This window comes from Strigops habroptila, chromosome 9 (assembly GCF_004027225.2).
Source record: "Strigops habroptila isolate Jane chromosome 9, bStrHab1.2.pri, whole genome shotgun sequence".
In the NCBI taxonomy this organism is placed as follows: Eukaryota; Metazoa; Chordata; class Aves; order Psittaciformes; family Psittacidae; genus Strigops; species Strigops habroptila.
In genome coordinates, this window is record NC_044285.2 from 22,072,623 (window position 1) to 22,095,754 (window position 23,132).

Below are 23,132 nucleotides of genomic sequence, written 5' to 3' on the forward strand. Positions count from 1 at the left end.
AATCTGCAGCACAAACACAGGCTGAGCAGAGACTGGATGGAGCAGCCCTGAGAAGAAAAACTTGGGGGTGCTGGGTGAGGAGAAGGTCCCCATGACCTGGCTTCAGTGTGTGCTTGAGCCCAGAACCGCACCATGTGCTGAGCTGCACCCCCAGAGCGTGAGCAGCAAGTCAAGGGTCCAGCTCTAGGGCAACAGCACAAGAGGGATCTGGAGCTGTTGGAGCGAGTCCAGATGAGGCTGCAGAGGTGCTGCGAGGGCTGGAGCAGCTTTGCTCTGGAGACAGGCTGAGAGAGCTGGGCTGGTTCAGCCTGGAGAAGAGAAGGCTCTGGGGAAACCTTAGAGCAGCTCCCAGTGCCTAGAGGGGCTACAAGAAACCTGGAGAGGGGCTTTGGACAAGGGCCTGTGGGGACAGAGCAAAGGAGAATGGCTTTAGACTGCCAGAGGGGAGACTGAGACGAGACCTTAGGCAGAAGCTCTTTCCTGTGAGGGTGCTGAGGCGCTGGCACAGGGTGGCCAGAGAAGCTGTGGCTGCCCCATCCCTGGCAGTGTTCAAGGCCAGGTTGGACGGGGCTTGGAGCAACCTGGTCTAGTGGAAGGTGTCCCTGCCTGTGGCAGGGCTTTGAACTGGACGAGCTTTAAGATCCCTTCAACCCAAACCGTTCTGTGATTCTGCTTCTGTGAAATCACCATAAGCGGTGCTCTACGAGCCTGGGGAGCCAGCAGCTGCCGGGGGGAGCAGAGGAGCCCTCGGGGGAGCGGGGGGATGAAGGAGTCCCGGGCACCGCCGAGCACTCGCCGGCTGCGGCTGGAGCGCGGCTGCCACCTGCCGGGCGCGGGCGGGAGGGGCCGGGCCGGACTGCACCGCGCCGGGCTCGGGCCCCGCCCCTGGGGGACGCTCACGGTGAGGCTGCGCGGGGCGGGGCCGGGGCCTGAGGGGCGAGCGTGGGGCGCCGCCATGTCGGAGGCGGTTGCGGCTGTGGCGGAGGCGCGGTTGCGGCGGAAGCAGCTGCTGAGCGCGGAGGAGGCGGAGTTGTTCGAGCTAGCGCAGGCGGCGGGTAGCGGGCTGGACCCGGAGGTGTTCCGGTGAGCGGCGGGGCGGCCGCCGGTGCTTTCGCTGGCCGCTGTCCCCGCTGATCGGTGCCCCGCTGGTCGCTGTCCCCGCAGGGTGCTGCTGGACCTGCTGCGCATGAACGTGGCGCCGCTCGCTGTCTTCCAGGTGCTGAAGTCCATGTGCGCCGGGCAGCGGCTGCCGCCGGGACCCGAAGGCGGCCCCCCCGCCGCGCCGGCGCCGCTCCCCGCCGACACCCGAGGTAGGCAGCGGGCAGGGCCGGGCGGCGGGTTGTGGGACGGCGGCGGGCCCTGACCTCATGTCTCCTCTCGCAGAACCCCCAGAGGACGGCCGGGCCCCCCCTTCCGGTCTGCGGCCGCCGCGGCTCGGGGCCCGCCCGCCGCTCTCCCGTGGCCCCCCAGCCGCCTGTCCACTGCCCCGCGGCCTCCCCGCGCCTCCCGCCGGCCGCGCAGCCCGTCCCGCCGCGGGGAGGGGGCCGCGGGCTGGGCGGCCGGGTCCGCGGGTGGGCTCGGCCGGCCCCCGGGGGGCCCGTTCGGTGTGAGCCGCGGGGCCGGGCTTGGCGGGGGCTTTGCGCGGGGCCCTGCGCAGGGGGAGCCTGTCACCGCTCCCGGCCGCTGCGCCTGCTCCCCCCACCCTTGGGTCTTAATTCTTTTTCTTTGTAGGCAGCGTCGGGGGCCGCGTGTGGAGGAGCGGTACGGTGTGGGCGGGGGGAGGTTGCTGCGGTTACTTGTGCTGGGTTTTGTAGCCTCCTGGCTCTGCCCTCCAAGCCTTTAGCGGCAACAAAACCCCCCCTTAATGCACAATGTTACACAACGCTGCTTTGTTTGTATCTAAGCAGAAAAAGAAAAAACATCAAAAAACACCAAGTAAAAAAAGAGGAGAGTTTCTGGTATGTTAGGAATCCTCAGAAAATGAGGGGAGCTGTGATGCTTCCTCTGCTCCATCCCTATGTAGCACAGTGGGTTCTGCACCTTGTCCAGAGGTTTCTTTCATTGGGAACGTAACATGGGCAGCTCTGTGGGGTTTGTTGGCTGAAATAGCAACTGCTTGTGAACGTAATTATTTTCCGTGATTGCCTTAATCTTGGTGGATGGTAGCAGATGTAGCCCTGAAGCTGTGCCGTATATATTTATTTTATTCCCAAAGCAGTTCTAATAAAACTTTTACTGACCCCCTGAACTTCCTGAACTGACTTTTACTGGTAACTTACAACCTCTGTGGATTACTTCTGAAAGGTTTGAAAAGGTAACTAAAACAAGTTTGTCACTAAGCTTGAATTCACTGTGGAAAGGCTCTCATTTATTGTGTATTCAAAAACATAGTGGAAAGGGGCAGTGGCCAAAACAGAAAGGTTTTGTGATTATAGTCTGTGGCTGCCAAGAACAAAATTTCATGCTGAAAGCTTGCTGCTCTACCAGTAACGTGGGAGCGCTTGCTCACCCAGCAAGAGCCTAGAAATGGATGAGGTCAAGTTGAATTGTATTGTCGTGTCCTGTTCTTCCTTCCTCTCTCTGTTTCAGGGTGAAAACTGTTGTAGCTGATGGGTCTCTGTTGACCCATGATGAATTTTGCGGCAAAGCTTTAGAAAGGAACTGTCAGCTGGGAACACAGAGAATGGGGCAAGAAAGAAAAGCTTTGTGAGCAAGGTAACTGGGGTAGTGTGGCGGGAAAGTAAGGTTTCCCACGCATAGTAGTGTACTACTGCTTAGTCTCCTTGCTGAAGGTGCTTTGGTGGTAGGGGGTGTTTATTCTCATAGCTGTGCTTGCAAGTCTAGTGGTAAGTCGTGTAGAAAGTGAAGGTGAAAGGCAAGACAGACCAACTGTAAGCAGTCAGTTTTAGGGTAAGAACTATTATGCCACACTCTGAGGCACTCTTCAACAGCAGAGCCTCCTGCTCCAGGTGTGGCTTCCCACAGGGTAGGAGGGTGAGACTCACCTCATGGAGCAGCTGTACAGAGACTCTGAGAAAGTTTGCTAAAGCCCAGATGGGAATTGGATTGTGTGGAAAAAGTGTCCAGGACTCCACGGAAACCTGGACAAGTTCTCCTTTCTCAAGAAAGAAGGCACCTGGCGGAGTCCTTTTTCCCCAGCAAAAAGAAGGAGGTACAGCAGCGTGCTGTTTGGGTACCATGTTGAGAGAAAAAATCTCAAAAAAGCAGCAGTTTCTTATCAAAGATGCTGTGAAATTTTGCTCTCTTCTTCTTTTCCTTTGTTGGTGCTTCAAGTGTGACGGGCCACTCAAACTGTGAAGCAACTTTGGTAAGGTTTTTGCTCCTGTATGTCTGTTAATCTGGAGTAGCTTTTGTTCTCTCATGTATGCTGTTTGTGTGGTACGTGCTGTAAAAATGAGGCTTTTTCCTAGCACTGGGCTGCTGCCATGAGCTAGTTTTAGCTACTAATAGGCTGGCTCAGGTTTGAAATGGTCCAATGGCAACTTGCTTATTAATGAACATTAAATTTCTCAAGAGGAAAAGCCTGTGTCAATCCAGGGTGCTCATTTTGCATATTTAGCAGAGCATCTACTGGTCCAAGATGGTGCCCAAGTCAGATTTCAGTCCTAGTGTGTCCAGCCAGAGTTTCCTCTCCATAGTTTCCTTTTAAAATTGACATGCTGATATCCTCAGGTGCACTGGGAGAAGCCCTTGGAACTGAGGGCAAACTGTAGTGAAGTTTAGAGAAAGATGATGTTAGCTCTGTGCTGCTCATGGTAAATATTCACATTATTAGTTTGGTCTTCAGCATCTGCTGTTGCTGCTTTATTTCACAACATTAAAATATGCCTTCAGGGCTAGTTGATGCACTGAGATCACCAGATCATACGCAGCTTACTGAGGCATTTGCTCTCATTGCAAGCTGGTGCTTGGTAATATGGTGATAAAGGGGCACTTTGGCCTCTTCTCTCTCATCACCCTCAGTTCTGACCAAGTTCAGATGGGCAGCACTTGCACGCCTTGTCAGAAGGTTTAGTCTTCCCCGACTATGTTGGTGTGTTTTGTTTTCTGGAAGCTTGTGCTATATTGGAGCCGTAATTCACTTGGAATGAAAACTTTTCTTTTTAGTTTTTATCAGCCTAAGTGACTTTGCTGTCACCCAGCACCCACTGACATCAGCTAATTCCTTTGTGAATAAAATCATCATTGAAAAGCTAACTCCCTCAGAAAATTCTTTGAGCAGAACGTAAGCTCAGCAGTGGCCTATCACAACCTTAGTCCTGCATCTTCATTCCTGTGAGTATAAGAAGTACTGGTAAGATCTCCCTAATACTGAGAAGAGGGCATGTTTTATGCAGCTCTCCTTGTGAGGATATGTTTCTGTAGCCTCTCAGATGGAAGGCAGGTGTCTCTGCTTGCTGTGATTTAGTCAAAGGAGGGGCTATGTTAGCTTGGTGCCTGGCCTGACCTAGGATGGGCATCTGGTGCAAGTGGAGAAGCTTCTGCAGCTTTAATTGCAGCTTTGTGCAAATTGACTAGCTTATGTCTGACTCTGCAGTGCCATGTAGACACTTGGAGCAGTATGCCTGGAGGGTCTGAGGAGGATGTGTAGGAGTCCTGACAGAAGGTTATGAACACAAACGGGTGTCCAGAGAGATCTCTCAATTTGTGGAAATTGGTAATGATCTAAAGCATAACTGGGCCATCAGTGCCAGTCTTGTCTGTGTTACTGGACCCCCTTAGGCTGAATTAGGATTTGAACTATCTAGTTCAAGATGAGAGCTTGTTTTACTGTAGCCTCTGGGGAAAAGTGTGTTTCTGAAATAAAGATCCCATTAAAATCAACATATCTTCATCAGAGTAATTTTCTCTCCTCCGATTGAAGAAACAACCAGCTGGCTCAAATTGAAAAGGAGGAGGAATGTCTCCTCATTCACTGAGCTTTCTAGTTTTGGGCACAGTCCAAGTCAGTTGTTCAGAAGTTGGGTAAGTGTTACTAGGGTTACTGGGGGGTGTCCTCTGGGCTGAATCTGTTCTGCAAGAGTGTTTGGCTTGCTTTGCCTTGCCTCCTTTCCCTTTAAGGAGCTGCTGCAGGGAAGCTGAGTCTGCTTTTGGACCTGCCATCTCTTGTAGGAAGATGCTGCTTCCATTTAAGAGGGAGATGGTGCTGCTGCCATGCAGGACCAGGCATTTGGAGATGGGAGATTCACTCTCTGCATAGCTGGGACTTGTGTGTGGTGATAAAGCCAGAACTCCTTGTACTGATAAAAAGAACAGTGATTGTCCTATATAAGCTTGCCATGCTGCTTTGCACAGTGTCCTTCAACTCTGTGTGTCTATTCTTTCTCCTATGCTTTCTCCTTTGTCAGAAGACAGACAAGTGGCTGAAGTAATCCCAGTCTCACTAAAGATTAGCCAAGACTGCTCTGCTCAAGTTTTACTGCTAATGATGCAATACTTGCTTTGGCTTCTCAGCCCGTGATGGTGCAGGGAGATTTTCTTAAAGCAGCTAAAAAAAGACTGTTACAGCATTTCTGAACAACATTATTAGTGTTGGGGGGTGCCCCTGGTAGTTAGTTCAGCTTTTTTACAGCTAAAGCAACAGAGAGTCTAATATGAATTACTTTACTTTGCATCTTCCCGTAGAATGTAGCCATGGTGTTCTGCATGGAGCTGTGTTTGCTGGTAACTGAATTCGTGATAACCGGCTTCACATTACTGTGTTGAGTACTGGAGCATCCATGTGGCATATAGATGCAACATAATGCAAGCTGCGTTCTAAATGGTTCCTCAACAGTTGTTGATCTGGGAGGGAAAAAGCTGATTTTAAAGAGGAGGTTTAGGCAGTTTCTGTGTGAGGAGGAGGTGTGCATACCCATTAGGATGGTGGTGTTGGTTTTGGCCTAGCCCAAGTGTCTTCCATAAAGTTACATCCCAGAGCTTTGCACCAGCTTGTTTCTTGTGCTAAATGTGTTGTTAAGCTTTTCAAAGTTCTGTCTCCATTGTGGGCCTCTCACCTGGTCTATGGATTTTAAGGCTGCGAGGAACCATTGCAGCCTCCTGTTCTGCGTAGCAGGGGTCAGAACGCTTTCCGACCCCCTGAAACGCTGTGTCGCATTTAAGTGCCTGTTGGAAAAGCCACTGAGCTTATTGCCAGCCATGGGCTCGGAGAAGAGTTCACAGGGTGTGTTTTTCTTGTCTGTGTAAAAATATGCCTTTGAGAATCGTAAGTCCTCCTGTGCCTCTGGATTTGTAACTACTTTCTTCCTGTGCAAATACTTAGGTATGATCAAGGTCTTTTCTAAGTGCTGCTGTGCAATTATTTTCTAAATGATCCTCTGACTGCTATGCAGCTTGTTGCCAGCTTTGTCCTCTCTATGTGTTCCTTTTGCCATCCTTGTTTTTGTAGTCTTCTCTGTTCATCTTCTTATTTCTTGCACTTTCTCTGTGTTGTCCATCTTTAGCTGTGGTCAGCCTTCTGGGATGACAGCTATCGCTGCATGGGCCTGCAGCGTCTGCCATCACTCTTGGGTGCTGCTTGCTTGCCTTGTATTCCTCGGCTTTGCATTCCTCTGGTACTCACTCTCCACTTACTCAGCCTCACATTATCTCAGGAGATAACACCATCCTAAGTGTGGTGGTGAAAAGTAGTAAAATGAGGAGCAACCAGGAAAACATGAGGATTTGTAGGGATATGGCTGGTGCATTTCATGTTGATCAGTGAATGGGAAAGGAGCTCCCGTGGCTCTGCTTAGCATCCTTGAAGGGAGCCATCACTCAAAAGAGCAGGAGAGGTGAACAAAAACCTTGTCTTCAGTAAACCAAACACTTCATAGGTGGTTAAATTGGCGTCCCAAAGTAGTGCAGGTGCTAGGGTAAAGGGAGACTCCATTCATCGTGTAGATGAGAATGAAGTGTTATTTCACTGAAATTGCCTTGGAAAAGGACTGTCAGATTGGTAAGACTGATACAGACCTCTGCTCTGGAAGGGGGGAATCGCTTTGTATATTAAGTCACCTTCAGATATCTTGTTCAGAGGATTCTTACCTGATGTATAAAACTGAGATATTTGAGCACCTAAGGAGTCTCACCAGTATCTTGAATAGGATGTGGGACTTTTGCAGTGATACCTAGTAAAACAGTTGAATACCAAACCTGTTTGGAAGAAACAGGCTTGCTGGAGAAGAGTCTTAAGTTCTGTGCAGGTGATTTGTGGGCCTGTGTAGCTAGGTTGGTCTCCTCTAACTTTGTATTCTATTCTTTCTCCAAATCCTTCTCTTCAGATGAGAGTTTGCAAGAGAAAAACCTGTGCTTAAATAATGACCTTCTGCTCAATGCATACTTAAGGTCTTAGTTATTTGGAAAGTAGTTAACTTATTTGGAAGGTGCATTTGAAAACCATCTTCTTTTTTTTTTTTTTTTTTTTTTTTTAATTTTTTTTTCGTCTTCCTCTGTTTCAAAACAGTTCAGCTGGATTTCTTGAGACACATTTTGCCAGTCTCACCTGCCACTTTACTCTGTCTTCTCAGGGGGACTGCTGTAGCAGGGGTGATGTTTTGGCTCTGGAGGGGGTATATTAGCTGTTCAGGATATGGCAGCAGCTTGGAGATCTGAGAAACTCCCAGTTTGTGTTGCAGAAGAGGGCTAATTATGATACTTCTGTAGAGATGAGATCAAGACTCTGCAGTGCAAACCTGGCAGTTTGACAGAGGATTGAGTGTAATGAGCCACAGTCACATACTGGGACTGCTATGGGCAGTGAAGTCTAGCCGTGTCCCAGGTTTTTCCATGGTCAGGAGGTGATGAGATTTGAAGTGAGTCCCATCATTATGCACAGTTCTGGCGATAAGGCAAAAGGTGTCTCTAAGCCTCTAGGTAACACATACTGATTGCGAACAGGAGGGACTTCTGCTCTTACAAAGCGTTTATTATTCACACCTAAAACTGAGCCTTTTCTTGTCTAGAAAGGCCAGCTGGTTTACTATGCCCAGCAAAAGCCCTACTGTGAGACAGAAAACAGGAGCAGGATTTCTGAGAATGCAAAACTACCCTTGCAGTAGTTCTAGCCCATAGTCACTGTCAATATGCACTACAGGAGATATTTTAAGATGGCTGCAGCCCTGATATTCCTGACTGTGTTACAAATAAATGTACCAATAGCACTTTAATTATTTATTTGCCAGTGGAAGGAAAATCTGTAGTCCCTGTTTTTGTTCAGAGGCAGGAAAGGATCCCCTGGGGAAAACAGTAGGTTGAGTAGAGGAGACTAAAATAGAAGAGCTTTCGATCTCCACTTCTGAAAGCATATTTGGGGTTGGGGTTCCTTTCCTAAATCTGATCAGTCTTTACTTGCCTCCTGCTTGACACAAGAAGGTGCTGCTTCTTACCTCTGCTATTTAAAGCTTTCTTTTCTTGTCCTGTGCCACCTTGCAGACTCCTACCCCAAAATTTGGTGGTGGTCTTCTCCTAGAGGTGACTGTAACTTTTTGGCCTTGAGGTTTGTCAAGGCGATGAGCATGAATGTGTTCAGTGAGCAGCCTGATCACAGTGGACACTGCTGTTTTTAAATGGGCGAGCCAGCAGTCAGAGTTAGGTCGGGCACAGTTCTGCTGCTGTTTGCATGCATGTCCCGTTCTTCTCAAACTATGCCTGGCTCTTGAGGAGATAAACACATAGCTGCTGCTTCTGGAGTCATCTTTGGGGAGGGAGGTGTATGATTAGGCTCTCTTTTGTCTTGTCTCTTGCATCCGTAGCTATTTGGGCTGCAGTTGTTCTCTGACAATCAGGCACATCCAAGATAAGGACATCTTGTGTCACCAAGGAAAATATCAGTGGAATCCTTCTGTTCATCTGTAGCACTTGAATTGCAGAGTTTGTGGTTGTTCAGCTGCTTTTGTGCTTTGTGTTAATTGGATCTGTTATCTCTGATAGTGTTTTAACTGGTAGAATTGTACAAACTATGCCTGTCCTCATGCAGCTCATGAGCTATTCTTGATTGGTTCATGGGTCATGCTTCCAAAAATAGTTGATTTTTGTGCTGTTGAAGTAACTGGTTTGGTTTACTGTGATTTTGAGGCTAAGAGGATGGATGGCGTGTGCTTTCTCTGAGTGCAGCTTCTGCTCAATAAAGTGACTCTTTCTCCCCAGCTTGTTTCAGCTAGATCAGAAGACCAAGGGCCTGACTCCTAGTAGTCCTTAATGGTGCAGTTTTATGTGTGCAAGTGGTTAGGTTTGTCGTACACAGTCTGAGGACCTGCACTCTTACTGGATAGATGCATGTGAGAAAAGGGAGGGCATTCACCTGTGGAGATGTCCTGGGTTGCTAAAAGCATTAAGGTGAACTATAATGCTTTTTTTCCTGCCAGTTTTTCTCTCACATACCATGAGATCATGTATTGCCTTTGTGCAATTTGTGTTCATGGACAATACTTGCATTAGTGAAACTGCTTAAAGTGCTTGAGCTGCAAAGAAAGATTGCAAGGCTGGTTGGCTGGCTTCCGGTAATAACTGCTGGCAGATCATAGTGTGGCTTACAAAAAGGGACTTTTTTAAGAGCACCTGACTTGGCCAGGGTAAGTGAATGTATTTTGCTACCCTAGTCTGTCAAATTTTACAGATATGAAGTGGCCACATACTCTTACTTGGAAGTTCTTGGGTTGTCTTTCTAGTGCTGCAAGGTGTTAAGTTGTGGTATTGGTGTGGGTCCTGTTCTCAGACATCTGCTGCAAGGAGACAGGATGGTTCGGTAAGTAAAACAGACATAGCTCCAGCCTGTGCACTGTCCCTAGCACAAATGATCCAAGATGATGATTTCCAAACCATGCCTGTGGAGGTTTCAGTGTGTGGAGTAGCTGTCAATATTCTGGAAGTTGCTCTGATAACGATTGCTAAAATGCCACTCTTCATTTAATTGCATGCATGTAACTACAGTAACTGCAGCTCACTGTATTCCTGTGCTTTGTTTCCTTCTTGCTGTTACTAATTTTTCATGATGCTTCTTGGAGCTTGCTATCCTTACTAAAAGCTGTGACCATTTTGCCTCATGTTCCTTTTATTTTTATTATCTTTCTTAATGAGAGTCCTGCTTCTCATCTGAAGTAGTTTTGTCCAGTGCCAGGAAAAGTCAGTCTTCCTCACTGATCTTCCTATCATTTGTTTGCAGCACACCTTAGTCTGTTCCTCTCTCCTCTGGCTGCATCAAGCAGGGTGAGCTACGTGCCCCTTGCCTTCCTCATCTTCTACCTTTCTACCCATTGCTTCTCTCTGCTGTCACATTGTATTTTAGGGATGGTCATTTGTGCCTAAAAAAGGATAATTCTTACCTTCTGAACACAGTGAGAAAATTTCTAAGTCCTATGTAGGAGTCTGAGCTCCTGGAAACCCCAGAAAATGATAGGGAGTACAAACTTGCTCATCAGGTTACAGCAGTGACATGAAGAGGGGGATTTCTGATCCAGTAATATGACTGCAGGCCTCAGAAACTGGTGGACATTGACATATCAGTTTACTTACCCCAGTCCTGAGGTGTTAGATGCTCTTCATGTTCTTCCTGAAGTGCTGTTTGCAGTGCTGATGTTTCTACACCAAATGAAAGCAAGGGTTTAAAAAACGAAGTGGCTGGTTATTTTGCAGGTTAAACCTGATGAAAATTAAGAATGCTTCTATTCCAACTTGTTTTGGTTTTGTGACCCTGATACCTCTTGAGCTGAATTCACAAATTCACCTTCTGTGCTTGATATTGGATGCATTTGCAACATCTAATACAATTTTGCCTTGTGCATGATTTCTGAAGGCTTGCTGTCTGTATGACATGTAGGATTGGGTCTTGAAAATTAATGTATGTGTTTGTTTATTCAGGGAGAAATAAAACCAGTTCTGCTGTCAGTGGGACCCAGGTTCTAGCGGAAAGGAGCAGCCGGGAAGGATCTGCCCAGAGGATGCCTCGGCAGCCCAGTGCAAGCCGGCTGCAGAAAACAGGAGCTTCTGGAAAGAACACTGGAGGAGGCAACAGTACCTAAATAAGGCCTTGAAACCGATGTATTCTGGTGCTTGGCAATGTATATAAACCATTTTGTTAAGACTGCTTGTGTTATATGTGTTAACCTGACAAACATGGTTTGTAAGGTATGGAACAGAGCTGTTGTTTCTTATTTCCAAAACTTCCTTTGGCAATGCAGACTACTAGGTATTGACTGAAAGCACGTGGGACAAAGAAAGCCTGAAGTAGTGCTCAGGTTGCTCTAGAGAAGTCATGACTCATAAGATAATGCTTCTTGCTGCCTCTTTCCCTAAAATCCATTTTGATACATTGACGCTGCGGTAGCAGCAGAAAGTCCTGTTGGCTGCATTATGAGGTGAATAGTGCTGAGGTAGTTCATATGTTACTGTCACTGAGCCCTGCAGTGATGGTAGTTTGCACTGGAAGCCTGACTGGAAGGGGTGTGTTCTTGTACTTTAACTGGTGGTTGCCCTGTTCCCTTCATGTGCATGCTTACTTGGGGTTTAGCGCCTTAATCTGAAAACCAGTTTGACCTATCACATAGCATAGTCACACAACATTGCAATGGTGCTAATGTGATTATTAATTTATAAAGTATTGCAGAACCCTTTGCCTAATGGGCCAGTTTAAATCAGGAGATTATGCTGGATAAGGGAGAGAATAGTTTCATTGCTCAGTGTAAGGTACATGCAAGTAACTAGAACAGGTTAAGTGGATTTGTTAGAGCTTAAATGTTGCTGATCATCGTTCCAGAGCATACGCAGGCAAGTGGAGGTGTCTGCTGTGAGCTTGGTTAGCTCAGGAGCTGTTAGTGAAATCCATTTTGCTAATTAGGAGAAAGTTCCCCCATTCTTTGCGGGAGATACCTAAACTCAAGGAGATCTTACGAACCTGGTTCAACATGTGCTAAAATTTCTTCCTGACCAAAGGAAGAAATGCTGGAGAGTACAATACTCTTTTGCACAAATTTTTGTGCACAGTGTTAACGATGCTCAGATAATCCTACTTTGTAGATTCTGCTTGCGGATTAGTCTGCTTTATTCCCCCCCCCCCCCCCCCCCCCCCGACTAGGCCTGAGGCTGTTGTTACTTAAGGAAGACGGTGTGTTCACAGCACATGGCAGTCAGGAGAGATTGCTCCTGTGTGGCCTCTCCATGGGCTGCAGTTCCTTCCAGGAATACCTGCTTGCTCTGGCAGGGGCCCCTCTGGAGATCTGCTACAGTGCAGTTCTGTCCACAGGCTGCAGGGGACAACCTGCCCCGTCATGGCAGGCACCCATCATGGTGTCTTCCATGGGCTGCTCTAGTGCTGGCAGCATGTCCTGCCACTCCTGCTGCTCTGCCCTTGGTGTTAGCAAGATTATTTCTTCCATATTTCTTTTCCTCACTCTGAGCAGCATTTTGTCCTTTCTTAAATACATTTTTACAGAAGTGCCACTTTTGTAAAGAGAACCACCTCGGTTGCTCAGCCAGGGCCACCCCTGCAGCATCACAGCCTTGCCATGTAAACCCAATACATCCATCTGTGGAGATCAGAATTTTTGAAGGGTATGGGTATCTCCTGCTTTGATCTTGTAAGAGAATGTATCTAGTCCCTCCCAAAAAACCCTCCAAAGCTCTACTGGGAAGCTGTAAGTTGAATTTGCTGGTGAACAAAGAGCAGCTGAAGGGCTGGGTTTTTTTTCTGAGAACAATCGTTGGTGCTTTTGTCCCTAGAACAGAGGTGAGCAGACTTGAGATGTGACTGAAACCTCAGTGCAGTATATTGACCTTCTTGAGAATAAAAGTACCTAACAAACATGGTTTTACCTGAATGCTCACTGCCTCCTCTCTCTTTAACTAGTTCCATACCTGTCCATAACCTGTTCCATTCCTTCTTTTATTTATCCCTCTTCAGCTTGGGATACCTCCTATGGTGTACCTACCCCTCTATCTCCAAGCCTCCACCACATCCTCCTGAGCTCTACTGCCTGCTGCTTTTTTCCTGATGTCCAGTTTTCCTGGGCAGGCTGTCCTGGTCTCCTTTCCCAACTGCCTAGCTGAATACAAGTGCTCAGTGCATGCTTTCATATCTGCAGCAGGTGAGGCACCCTGGAGCTAGAGTTGCTTTGGAGCACCTTGATCTAAGGGGTTCTCCACTGTGCCCAACATGTCTGCTTTCTGTGGTGCAGTAGCTGCCTTGGTGGATGATGTGAGAACAGTAGAAATAACTTTCCTTGACTTCAGGAAGCTTTTCAGTATGGTCTGGCATGACCCTGCAGCCTCCCTGAGGAGATGGGCCGGGAGGGGTGGACTATAAAATGAATGGCAAGTTGGCTGAGCTGCAGCTAAATTGAGAGTGCCCAAGGAAGTTGTGAATGCTCCATCTCTGGCGGTGTTCAAGGCCAGGTTGGACAGAGCCTTGGGCGACATGGCTTAGTGCGAGGTGTCCCTGCCCATGGCAGGAGGGTTGGAACTAGATGATCTTAAGGTCCTTTCCAACTATTCTATGATTCTATAATTGACACAGAAGGGTGCAAAGAAAGGGACCTCATCTTGCTTCAGACCAGCCTAAATCTCCTCAGGTGTGATGGTGACAGAGCACAGGGTGCGTTCTCAAGCAGGCATTGGAGCAGCTGTCCCCGCCAGGGCAGAGGCTTCAGCCCAGACCGTTTTGGATGGTGGATGAAACCCTGCAAGTGCTTGGGAGTGCCTGGGGCCTCTCCTTGAGGCTGGCAGAGAGGGTCTTCCCTGCTGGAGGTGTGGTGGTGGTGTTGGACACTTGCATTATTATGTGGAGCAGTTACAGGAGGAAGTCAGCAGGGTAAGCAGTGTCAGGGAGTACCAGAAAAACGGTATCTTCTCAGACCCTGCGCTTCAAGATCCCTGGACCTCAGCTGCAGTGGCATGACAGGCAGAGTCTGTAGCAGATCGTAAGTAGAAACTATACGGAAGCAAGGGCTGGAAGCTGGTGACTTCTGCCACTGGGAGGCTCCTGCTCCACCTCAAGGCTTGCAACAGTGGAACAGGTTCACTGTCCTCAAAGCTGAGGAGGAGGTGGTTGTGCTTTCAAATGAGCTGTCTGGGCTGACCAACTCAAACCATGCAAGGAGGACACACCAAGCGATAGTTGTGGATGAATCCCTGCTGCAGGGTATGACTTGACTTGTCAGAAGCGTGCTTCTTGCTGGTTGGCCCAGATCTGGGGTGCTGTGGGGACAAGTGGATGAAGCTGCCTAGAGACAGCTGAAAGCAGTCTCACTGGAAGCATGACCCTGGTCTTCATGGGGAGAGTTTTACCACCCTGAACTATGCTGGTAGTACAACACAGGAGGGCATAAGCAATCCAGGAAGTTCCTGGAGAGCATCAATTACAGCTTCCTTCTCCAGGTGATACAGCAGTTAATGAGGAGAGGTGCTTTTCTGGACCTCATACTCACCAGCCAGGAAGGGCTTGTTAGGAATGTGAAGGCCAAATGCAGCCTTGGCTGCGGTGACCATGAGATGGAGTTCAGGGTCCTGAGGAGAGGTAGCTAGGCAAAAATCAAGATCACAGTGCTGGACTTCAGGAGAGCAGGCTTTGTCCTCTTTAGGGATCTGCTTGATACAGTCCCATGGGATAAGGCTCTGGAAAGGAGGCCCAAAAAAGGAGGTTGATATTCAAGGATCACTGTCATGCTCAAGAACGGTCCATCCTGACAACTCAGAGCTGCATCCCATGCCTGAGCTCCAACTGCATGCCTGACAACCCCTTTTAAAGCCATATCCCCATGTCTGACCCCAAGCCCATGTCTGGGCCCTTTCACAACCTCATCTTTGTTTCCTCCAGGCCCTGCAGACCAGAAGATGCTCCTGTGGAGTTGCAGTGAGGTGCAGCAGCTGGGGCCTGGCTGGGTGCAGCACCTTGGAGCAGGAGCAGTCCACCACGGCACCTCAGCCTCAGGGTTCTGGGCTACCAGTGTCCAAGGTGATGCCAGTGCTGAGGGCTGTGAGTCCCCTGAAGTTGCTGCAAGGAGCACTCTGGAACAGGATGGGATGTGGGCTGGCACGGAGAGGAGGAAGAGAGGCCAAGGCTAGTAGGGGCAGGAGTTAACGCTGGCCTTTCCTGTCCGGTTGCTTTCCAGGATTGCTGCAGTGGCAGGAGACACAGGGATCAGACCTGTTGCAGAAAGAAGTGGTGTGTTGGGGAAGGCACACTGTTCCTATTGGAAGGGTCTCTAGTGTGGCTCTTACTGAGCATCCTCCATGGGCGCACCCTTTGGGGCTGGTGGATGTAGGCAGGCTTCCCCCCAGGAGCATCCCCCTGGGCTGGCATGCACAGAGCCCCTCCGCCCCCCACGATGAGACAACATTAATTTTTATAATTATCTCCATGAATGAAGAGGAGCAGAGGAATGATGGGCGTGAAGGAAGCCAGAGAACCTCCACAGTGCCAAGGATTCCCTGACCTGGCTGCTCCCTGGGCTCTCCACGAGCCCAGAGGTGGCACCAGTCGTGATGGTCAAGTGGGTCAGCTCTCCAGATCACCTCTTGGACTGAGGGGGTGAGTGACACAGCATGAGATGCAAGGGAACAGCATTTTGGGATTGTATGAGATTTATTGTGGGATGCAGTTCTGTGTCCTCAGCATAAGAAGGACATGGAGCTGTTGGATCAAGTCCAGAGCAGACCATGAGGATGATCAGGGGCTGGAGCAGCCCCCATATGAAGACAGGCTGAGAACATTGGGGCTGTTCAGCCTGGAGAAGAGAAGCTGCATGGAGACCTCAGAGCAGCTCCCGTATCTGAAGGAGGCCTACAAGGATGCTGGAGAGGGACTCTTCATCAGGGACTGTGGGATAGGACAAGGGGTGATGGGTTTAAACTGAAACAGCGGAAGTTCAGGTTACTTATAAGGCAGAAGTTCTTCCCTGTGAGGGTGGTGAGGCGCTGGCACAGGTTGCCCAGAGTAGTGGTAAATTCTCCATCCCTGGCAGTGTTCAGGCCAGGTTGGACAGAGCCTTGGGTAGCATGGTCTAGGGTGAGGTGTCCATGTCCGTAGCAGGGGGTTGGAACTAAATGATCTTAAGGTCCTTTCCGGCCGTAACTATTCTATGATTCTATGTTCAGAGGGAGGAAGCAAAGGTGGGGAAGAGGATGGGTCAAGGTGGTTTGGAGAGCCACAGATGGGGGAAATTTAGGGATAAGGATATGAAAAGGGCTGCATATCATCTATCTAATTGTCCATCTACCATTTTGGGGTGTATATGTGTGTGCCTCCTGGGGGTACATGCTCAGCCTCACTGTTGGCTGAAGCTGGGGACATGGAGCCTTGGCCATGTTGGGCTGCTGGATTTGGCAGCACCCAAACAGGGCATCTCACTGGTGTTGCTAAAGGCTCGCAGCACAAGGAGCAGTGTCTGCAGCTGGCAGCATACGCTGGACCTAATAATAAAAGTTTATTATGGGCAAACAAAAAAAAAGGGAGAGATTGAGACAAAGCGTGAGGGGGGGACCCTGTCCTCGGAGGCCGCTGGTGTGAGAAGCACTGAGCTCCCGGTGAGCAGCAGCCTCACTCTCCCCTCCCGTGCAGCAAGTGGCAACAGTGCTGATGGTGCTGTACTTTGTATATTTTTGTTGATACTCTTTGTGACTCTATTGGGGTGCACAGTCAGGGGCATGTGTTGCTGACTTTCCGTGCAAACATGTTTTTCATAGAATCACAGAATCAGTCTGGTTTGGGTTGAAGGGACCCTGAAAGCTCATATAGTTTCAGCCCCCTGCTGTGGGCAGGGACACCTTCCACTGGACCAGGTTGCTCCAAGCCCCATCCAACCTGGCCTTGAAGGGATGTTTTTGGTTGTCATGTTTTCATTTGGGGATTTTTGCAATTGAGAAGAGCCCTTCCATGCCTGTTTGTAGCCAGTTCACTAAGGAAAGTAGGTGGGAGTTGGTGCAAAGAAGCTGTGACCTACAGCTGCAGACAGCAATAGAAAAGTCTGACGCTGGGGAAAAGTGACATTAGGTCCCAGGTGGCCATTGTGAGAAATAGCGGGGTTAGGGAGGTGGAAGCAAAGCAGGCTGTACGGTGTCAGACCTCAAAGAGACACCCTGGAGAAACCTCTATAATTAGCCAAATGATTGTATGGCTCAGAGTACCAAAGGGTTCATTACAATGAAGAAAGCCCTAAGGAGTCTTGTCTCTTCCACAATCTTCATCAAGTCTTCAAGAGTTGTACAGCTAATTAGAGAGGTTTCAGCAATGGAGTTAAAGAAAAAGATTTTAATGACCACTTCAAAGACGTGATAGCAGCATTCTCCAGTTGATATCTCCAGGGTGTCTCCTGTGGAGGTCTTGACTGGAAGGAAAAGCAGTCCCTTGAGGCCAATTCTTCACTGTTTAAATGGGTGCCATTGGCTGTGGCATGGAGTAAAGTTTGTCCTCATATAGGAATGAAAACCTGCAAAAGAAGGGATAGGGAAAGTGTGCAGGGAGACTGGAGGGTTAAGTTCTCCTAGGGACCATCTGCGGGGGCTGAGGGGTGAAGGCAGGAACACGGTGTGGTGTGGGTGGGGGTTGCCTGCTGGTGCTTCTGAACGAGCAACACAGGAGAAGTGCAGCACAGTGGTGGATCGGAATTGTCCTGGGCCCATAACCCAGATGGTCCATGGTTTGTAAACCATCACTTGTAAAGTAGCAATGTTGGTTTTGGTTTTGGTTTTGTTTATTTTCTGGCTTGCCTCCTGGATGCACAGGGTTGTGCAGCCCAGGTGAGGGCCCTGTGGGTCCCTGCACTAGCTCTGTCCGATGCTGGGCAAGACAAAAGAGGCGGGGAGAAGGAGAAAAAAAAAAAAACAAACAAAAAAAAAAGGGGGGGGGGAGAAAAGAAGAAAGAAGCATTTTTTTCTCCGAACAGCTGGCCCGTACGGGGATCGAACCCGCGACCTTGGCGTTATTAGCACCACGCTCTAACCGACTGAGCTAACCGGCCGTCCCTTTGTGGAGTTTTCTACCCCCCCGGCTTTCCTCACATCTCGGCGCGGGATTTGGCGGGGTGGAAAGCAGGCAGATAAAAGACATAGCAGAGGATGGTTTCGATCCATCGACCTCTGGGTTATGGGCCCAGCACGCTTCCGCTGCGCCACTCTGCTGCTATTAATAGTTTTCCTACACATCCTTACCTATCCTGGGAATGCTGCAGCTGGGGTCCCGCGGGGCTGAGGACCCTCGCCCCAGTATCAGGGACACCCGTGCGAAGTGATGGCAATAGTCCTGCTGAAAGCTGAAGAGAGCCCCATCTCCCAGTGCCTAAAGGGGCTGACAAGGAAGCTGGAGAGGCACTTTTGCAAGGGCCTGCGGGTACAGGACGAAGACGAATGGCTTTAACCTGCCAGAGGGGAGATTGAGATGAGCTCTAGGGCAGAAGTTCTTCCCTGTGAGGGTGCTGAGTCGCTGGCACAGGGTGCCCAGAGAAGCTGTGGCTGTCCCATTCCTGGCAGTTTTCAAGGCCAGGCTGGATGGGGCTTGGAGCAACGTGCTCTAGTGGAAGGTGACCCTGCCTGTGGCAGGGGGTTGGGAGTGGATGAGCTTTAAGGTCCCTTCCACCCAAAGAAGGTCTGTCTCAAGAGTTGTGTACATATGCTCTGCTCACCTGTGGTGTCTGGGCAAACCTGCCTGCTTCTGCAGCCCTTTCCCCTGGAGTTGCAGTGCTTGCCTTGCCTCTTCCCCATGGGAAACTCCCTACATTCTCCATTCCTCCACTTGCTGGATTGGCAACCTAGATTTCAGTCAACATACAATAGATATTTGCAATTTTTGCTTTTCAAAACTGACAGAAGATGGACACACAACATAGAAAGCATTTGATGATGTGAAAGGACCTGTATTTCCCATTTAAAATGTAAGAAAATTCCCCAATTTTTTCTCTTTTCATGAAAATTCTCCCTTCTCCAACCCATTTCCTCTCCAAAAGCCCCTGCCAGTTCCATACCTAAAACTCACTTCTCCCCAAATGGTTCTGGCTGCTCAGTGCGTCCTGATACCTACTTACATATGCAGCCACCTCAAAAGATGATTTCTGTTCTCCTAAGCTCTCTTTTTTATCCCCAGTCTTTGGCTTTCCCCAGCACTCCCTCCCCTCCTTTTGCTCACGCTGTCCAGGCAGCACAGAGACAAGGACGCAGAAAATGGGTATGTACTCACATTTCCAGCCCAAGAGTCCACCGACCAGCAGTCCTTCAGTCCCCTGCAGTGCCTTCCCACTGGTAGTGGGTGGCTTTTTCCCATGTCACAGCCTGATGGCGCAGGGAAATCTTCCTTCTCAAGGAGTCTTTTTTAAGACAAGTCTTCCTGGAGGTGTCTCATGTTTCGTCACTCCACTGCTGCATCCTGAAATATTGTTTTCTTTCATACCCATGTTCCCATACATCACAAATGGGTCTGGAATTGTACCTCTCAGATATGGTTTTGGGCTGTTCTTCCTGGCATTGGTTTGCAAAGAGTTGCAAAGAGCAATACTCACTTCTGATAGCCTGTGGGATCTCCTTGGAGATATTTGAAAGCCACATGGACATGATCCTGGGCAAATGGCTCTATGGACCTTGCTTTAGCAGGGGGCATTGGACAAGATGATGTCTAGTGTTCCCTTCCAACCTCAACCATTCTGTGGTTCTGTGGCATCTTGTGGTGGGATCCCTAATCACCCACACACAGCTGGAGATGTATCACGCTCATCTCTCCAGAAAAATAATGGATACAGGGCCGCGGACCTTGGATTCAGTTTGCTGGCACTGTTCTGGTATGGCAGCTGGAGGTCTTTTGGGTACACCACCGTGCACGCCCCTTGACCAAGCTGCGATATAGGTGTCTTGAAACATTCTTGGCTGCCTGCAGTCTCCAGGGTTATCTCTTACATTTGGCTTGGCAGACATAACACAGGCTTGTGGGAAGCTCAAACCTTTTTGCACTGGAACCAAAATAAGATGATGTAGGACATTTCCAGCAGCACTAGTTAGCTGTGTTCAAGCAGTCAAAGCAAGCTGGTTGCTCACTCCTTAAATGCTGCTGATAGTAATGACTAGGTCATCATTGACTTTGACGAATGTATAGGTGTTGACTTATGTATAGATACCTATAGCTGGCTGTCCTAATCTGGAACTGAATCCCATTACTATATCCAGTCAACTGAATCTCTCTCCTTACTCTTTACGTTCTGGTGGGAGGAACTGATTACTATGGGATGAACTATGTCAGTATGCCAGCAATCTCTTGGCATATTTGTCCTGAAAATATGCACAACTTTTTTTTATGACTTTGCTGGGATTTTTCTACGAGTTAGGTTTATGTATGCTGGAGTCACATGTTCTTATGACAGTGATTTGTTTTAGACATGCTTGAAAGCTAACCATTGCGTGGAAGAGAAAAAGGCTTAAACATTTTGAAGTCAAAGTACAGATTTTATGGCTTGTTTCTGTAGTCTTTGTAATGTTTTGAACAGTTATATTAAATATATTCATTTGTTCATTATACAGATCATGTACATTTCTTAGCATTTTGCAACAAAACCTAAAATATCCAAACCCGTTACTTTGAGGAATGCACTAATTCATTGATTTGTAACCTTTCAAGTGCGAACAATTTTCAGAAAATCAGTGAGACTATCTAGGCAGAGGCACCTTGCTGAAGAACTCTCTTCTCCTAAATGTCTTCCTCAGAGCATTCTTTACTTCTTTGTTTCGTAAGCTGTAGATCATTGGGTTCAGCATAGGGGTTACTACTGTGTAAGAAAGAGCCACCAGTTTCCTGCTGTTTGCCAAGAGACTGGACTTTGGCTTTAAATGTATCAAGCCAGTTGTGCAGTAGAACAGTGTCACCACCACCAGGTGAGAAATGCAGGTGAAAAAAGCTTTGCGTCTTCCTTCCGCAGATGGCATTTGGAGAACGGTGCGGATTATCTGGATGTAAGAGGCTGCTATCAAGATAAATGGAATCAAAACAATTAAAACAGTAGCAATGAACACAAGAAGCTCAAATAAGTATGTGTCTGAACAGACCAGATCCAGAACAGGAGCGATATCACAGAAGAAATGTTCAATCTCCTTTGAGCCACAAAAGGGGTAGCTAAATAGCCACCCAGTGAGTCCTGCAGAAAGCGGAATACCAGCAATCCAGCATGCTATGACCATATGAAGACACATTCTCCTGTTCATTGTTATGGTGTAGTGCAAGGGATGGCATATAGCCATATATCGGTCATATGCCATAGCACCCAAGAGGAAACACTCGGAAGTGATGAAGAATATAACAAAATAAAGCTGTAGGGCACAGGCAGAAAAGGAGATGACCTTTCTCTCAAACAACAAATCAACAAGCATCTTGGGCACTATGTTCAGTGTAAAGCAAATTTCAAGTAAAGCCAGGTTTTTGAGAAAATAATACATGGGGGTGTACAAGGCAGGGTCAGTGGTTGCAACTATGACAATAAGAAAGTTCCCTGTCATTGTGATTAGGAATATCAGAAGAATTCCCTCAAAGAGGAACACCTGAAGAGCGGCGAGGTGGGAGAACCCCTGCAAAGTGAAGTAGGTCTGGTTTCTGAGCCCCAGTGCTTCCACAGCTTCCATGTGAAAGAGAAACAACACAACCTGTGTAAGTCAACCAGGAAGACATGAGAAGAAAAATATAGGGACGAAAAAAAAATAATTAGCTGCTCTGAACCTGGTTCTATTATTTAGTAAGTAAGTGGGACTATCAAATATAATTGGGCAAATAACAATTTGAGAGGCACACTACAAAAAACCAACACATGGTAAAAATGAGAAAAGAAAAAGCAATGAATTTCAGTGCAGAAAAGCTATTTTCCTTACGGTTTGTCTGTTTTCATTTTTTAATTAAGCTAAAATGTTGCCATGTCTACTTCATATTTCAGTTCAACTGGAATATGTTTTCATCAACAATTCACCTTTTTTATTTTCAGTGTGAAAAATATGAATTCATTTCCTAGAGAACTGAAATATAATTCTATTCTCTCCTCTGTTTTTAGAAAAAAACCCCATGTTTTCCCCAGTTTTCACGCACATATATGTATAGATGCAATACCTTGATTGTATTTCTCACTTAATCCAGTTATCTTTATTGGTGTCACTATATGCGGTTTGCCATTCATTAACACAGAAAGGAGCAGCTACGTGTGCTGCAGAAAGCAGTATTAGCTGGGAAAGGTCCTCCCCGGCAGTTTGCAGTTTGATTATCCAACCTGCACTTTGATTACCAACATCAGTTGACCTTCCTATCTTCCTTCACAGTAAAGTTACAAGTCTGCATTGTTATAAAGAACAATTCAATACGTTATCATCCTGACCTATGTTCCCTCTGATCATCTTAGCGGACATCTTCTGGACTCTCTCCTCTACCAATCTTTTTATTGAATAAAGAGATTCCAAAATGGGACAACTTTCTCCATAGGCAGCCTCATAAGTGCCGAGCAGAGGGGAATGTGCTCTGTGCCTTTGACCAGCTGGCTAGCTCTAGCTAACATGGATGGTCACTCCTCTCCAGAGCGGGGACACACTGCTGACTTACATACAGCTTGCCACCCCCCAGGAACCCCACATCCTTTTCTGCCAGCTGGTCCTCTGATGGTCAGTCCCAGTCTACACCTATGCATCTTATGTGCCATGGCCAGGACTTGGCATTTATTTTGTACTTTGTGAAGTTCCTGTGCATGGCCCTCTTCCCTGATCCCCACATTTCTGTCATCTGAAAATTCATGAGGATATTCTTCATCACATCTTCCCAGTCACTGAGTATGTGAAACAGCATGAATATCAACCCATGAAGAATACCTCTTATAGCCACCTGCCAGCTAGACCCAGATTGTTGACCACTGCCCATTAAAGCCTTGATGGTCCAGTTTAGATCTTTGCAGATTGGCTACAAGGCTACTATGTCAAAAACTGCTGAACTCATTAAATGACATCCACCACTGTGCCTGCATCCACACTGAGCCAGTCATCTAATCCCAGAAAGGTGTCAGGTAGGTCAGCCATGACATATTTTTGGTAAATCTGTGCTTGTCGCACATCCTTTCCTGCTCTTTGTGTATCTGGACATGGCTTCCCAGAGGATTTGCTCCAATTCTTACTCGAGGCTGAGATGAGGCTGACATTCCTCAAAT

The 23,132-nt window shown here is 48.0% G+C and overlaps 2 protein-coding genes and 2 non-coding genes across 5 annotated transcripts; 1 reads left to right on the forward strand and 3 right to left on the reverse strand.

Moving 5' to 3' along the window:
- The first annotated feature begins 925 nt into the window (after positions 1-925).
- LOC115612565 (mitotic-spindle organizing protein 2B-like) lies at positions 926-11,132 on the forward strand. Of its 2 annotated transcripts, XM_030496949.1 has the most exons (4): positions 926-1,083; positions 1,165-1,310; positions 9,669-9,745; positions 10,858-11,132. In XM_030496949.1, exons 1-4 carry the CDS (start codon positions 956-958, stop codon positions 10,900-10,902), a joined length of 396 nt encoding a protein of 131 aa, XP_030352809.1. In that variant the 5' UTR covers positions 926-955; the 3' UTR covers positions 10,903-11,132. The 2 variants fall into 2 exon arrangements, with proteins under 2 accessions (XP_030352809.1, XP_030352808.1); XM_030496948.1 differs by lacking the exon at positions 9,669-9,745.
- A 6,742-nt stretch (positions 11,133-17,874) lies between these two features.
- TRNAI-AAU lies at positions 17,875-17,948 on the reverse strand. Its single transcript has one exon. It is a non-coding gene; the product is annotated as a tRNA-Ile (tRNA).
- Positions 17,949-18,036: 88 nt separating this feature from the next.
- TRNAM-CAU lies at positions 18,037-18,108 on the reverse strand. Its single transcript has one exon. It is a non-coding gene; the product is annotated as a tRNA-Met (tRNA).
- Positions 18,109-20,613: 2,505 nt separating this feature from the next.
- LOC115613060 (olfactory receptor 10A7-like) lies at positions 20,614-21,579 on the reverse strand. Its single transcript, XM_030498083.1, has one exon. It carries the CDS (start codon positions 21,577-21,579, stop codon positions 20,614-20,616), a length of 966 nt encoding a protein of 321 aa, XP_030353943.1.
- Positions 21,580-23,132: the final 1,553 nt, after the last annotated feature.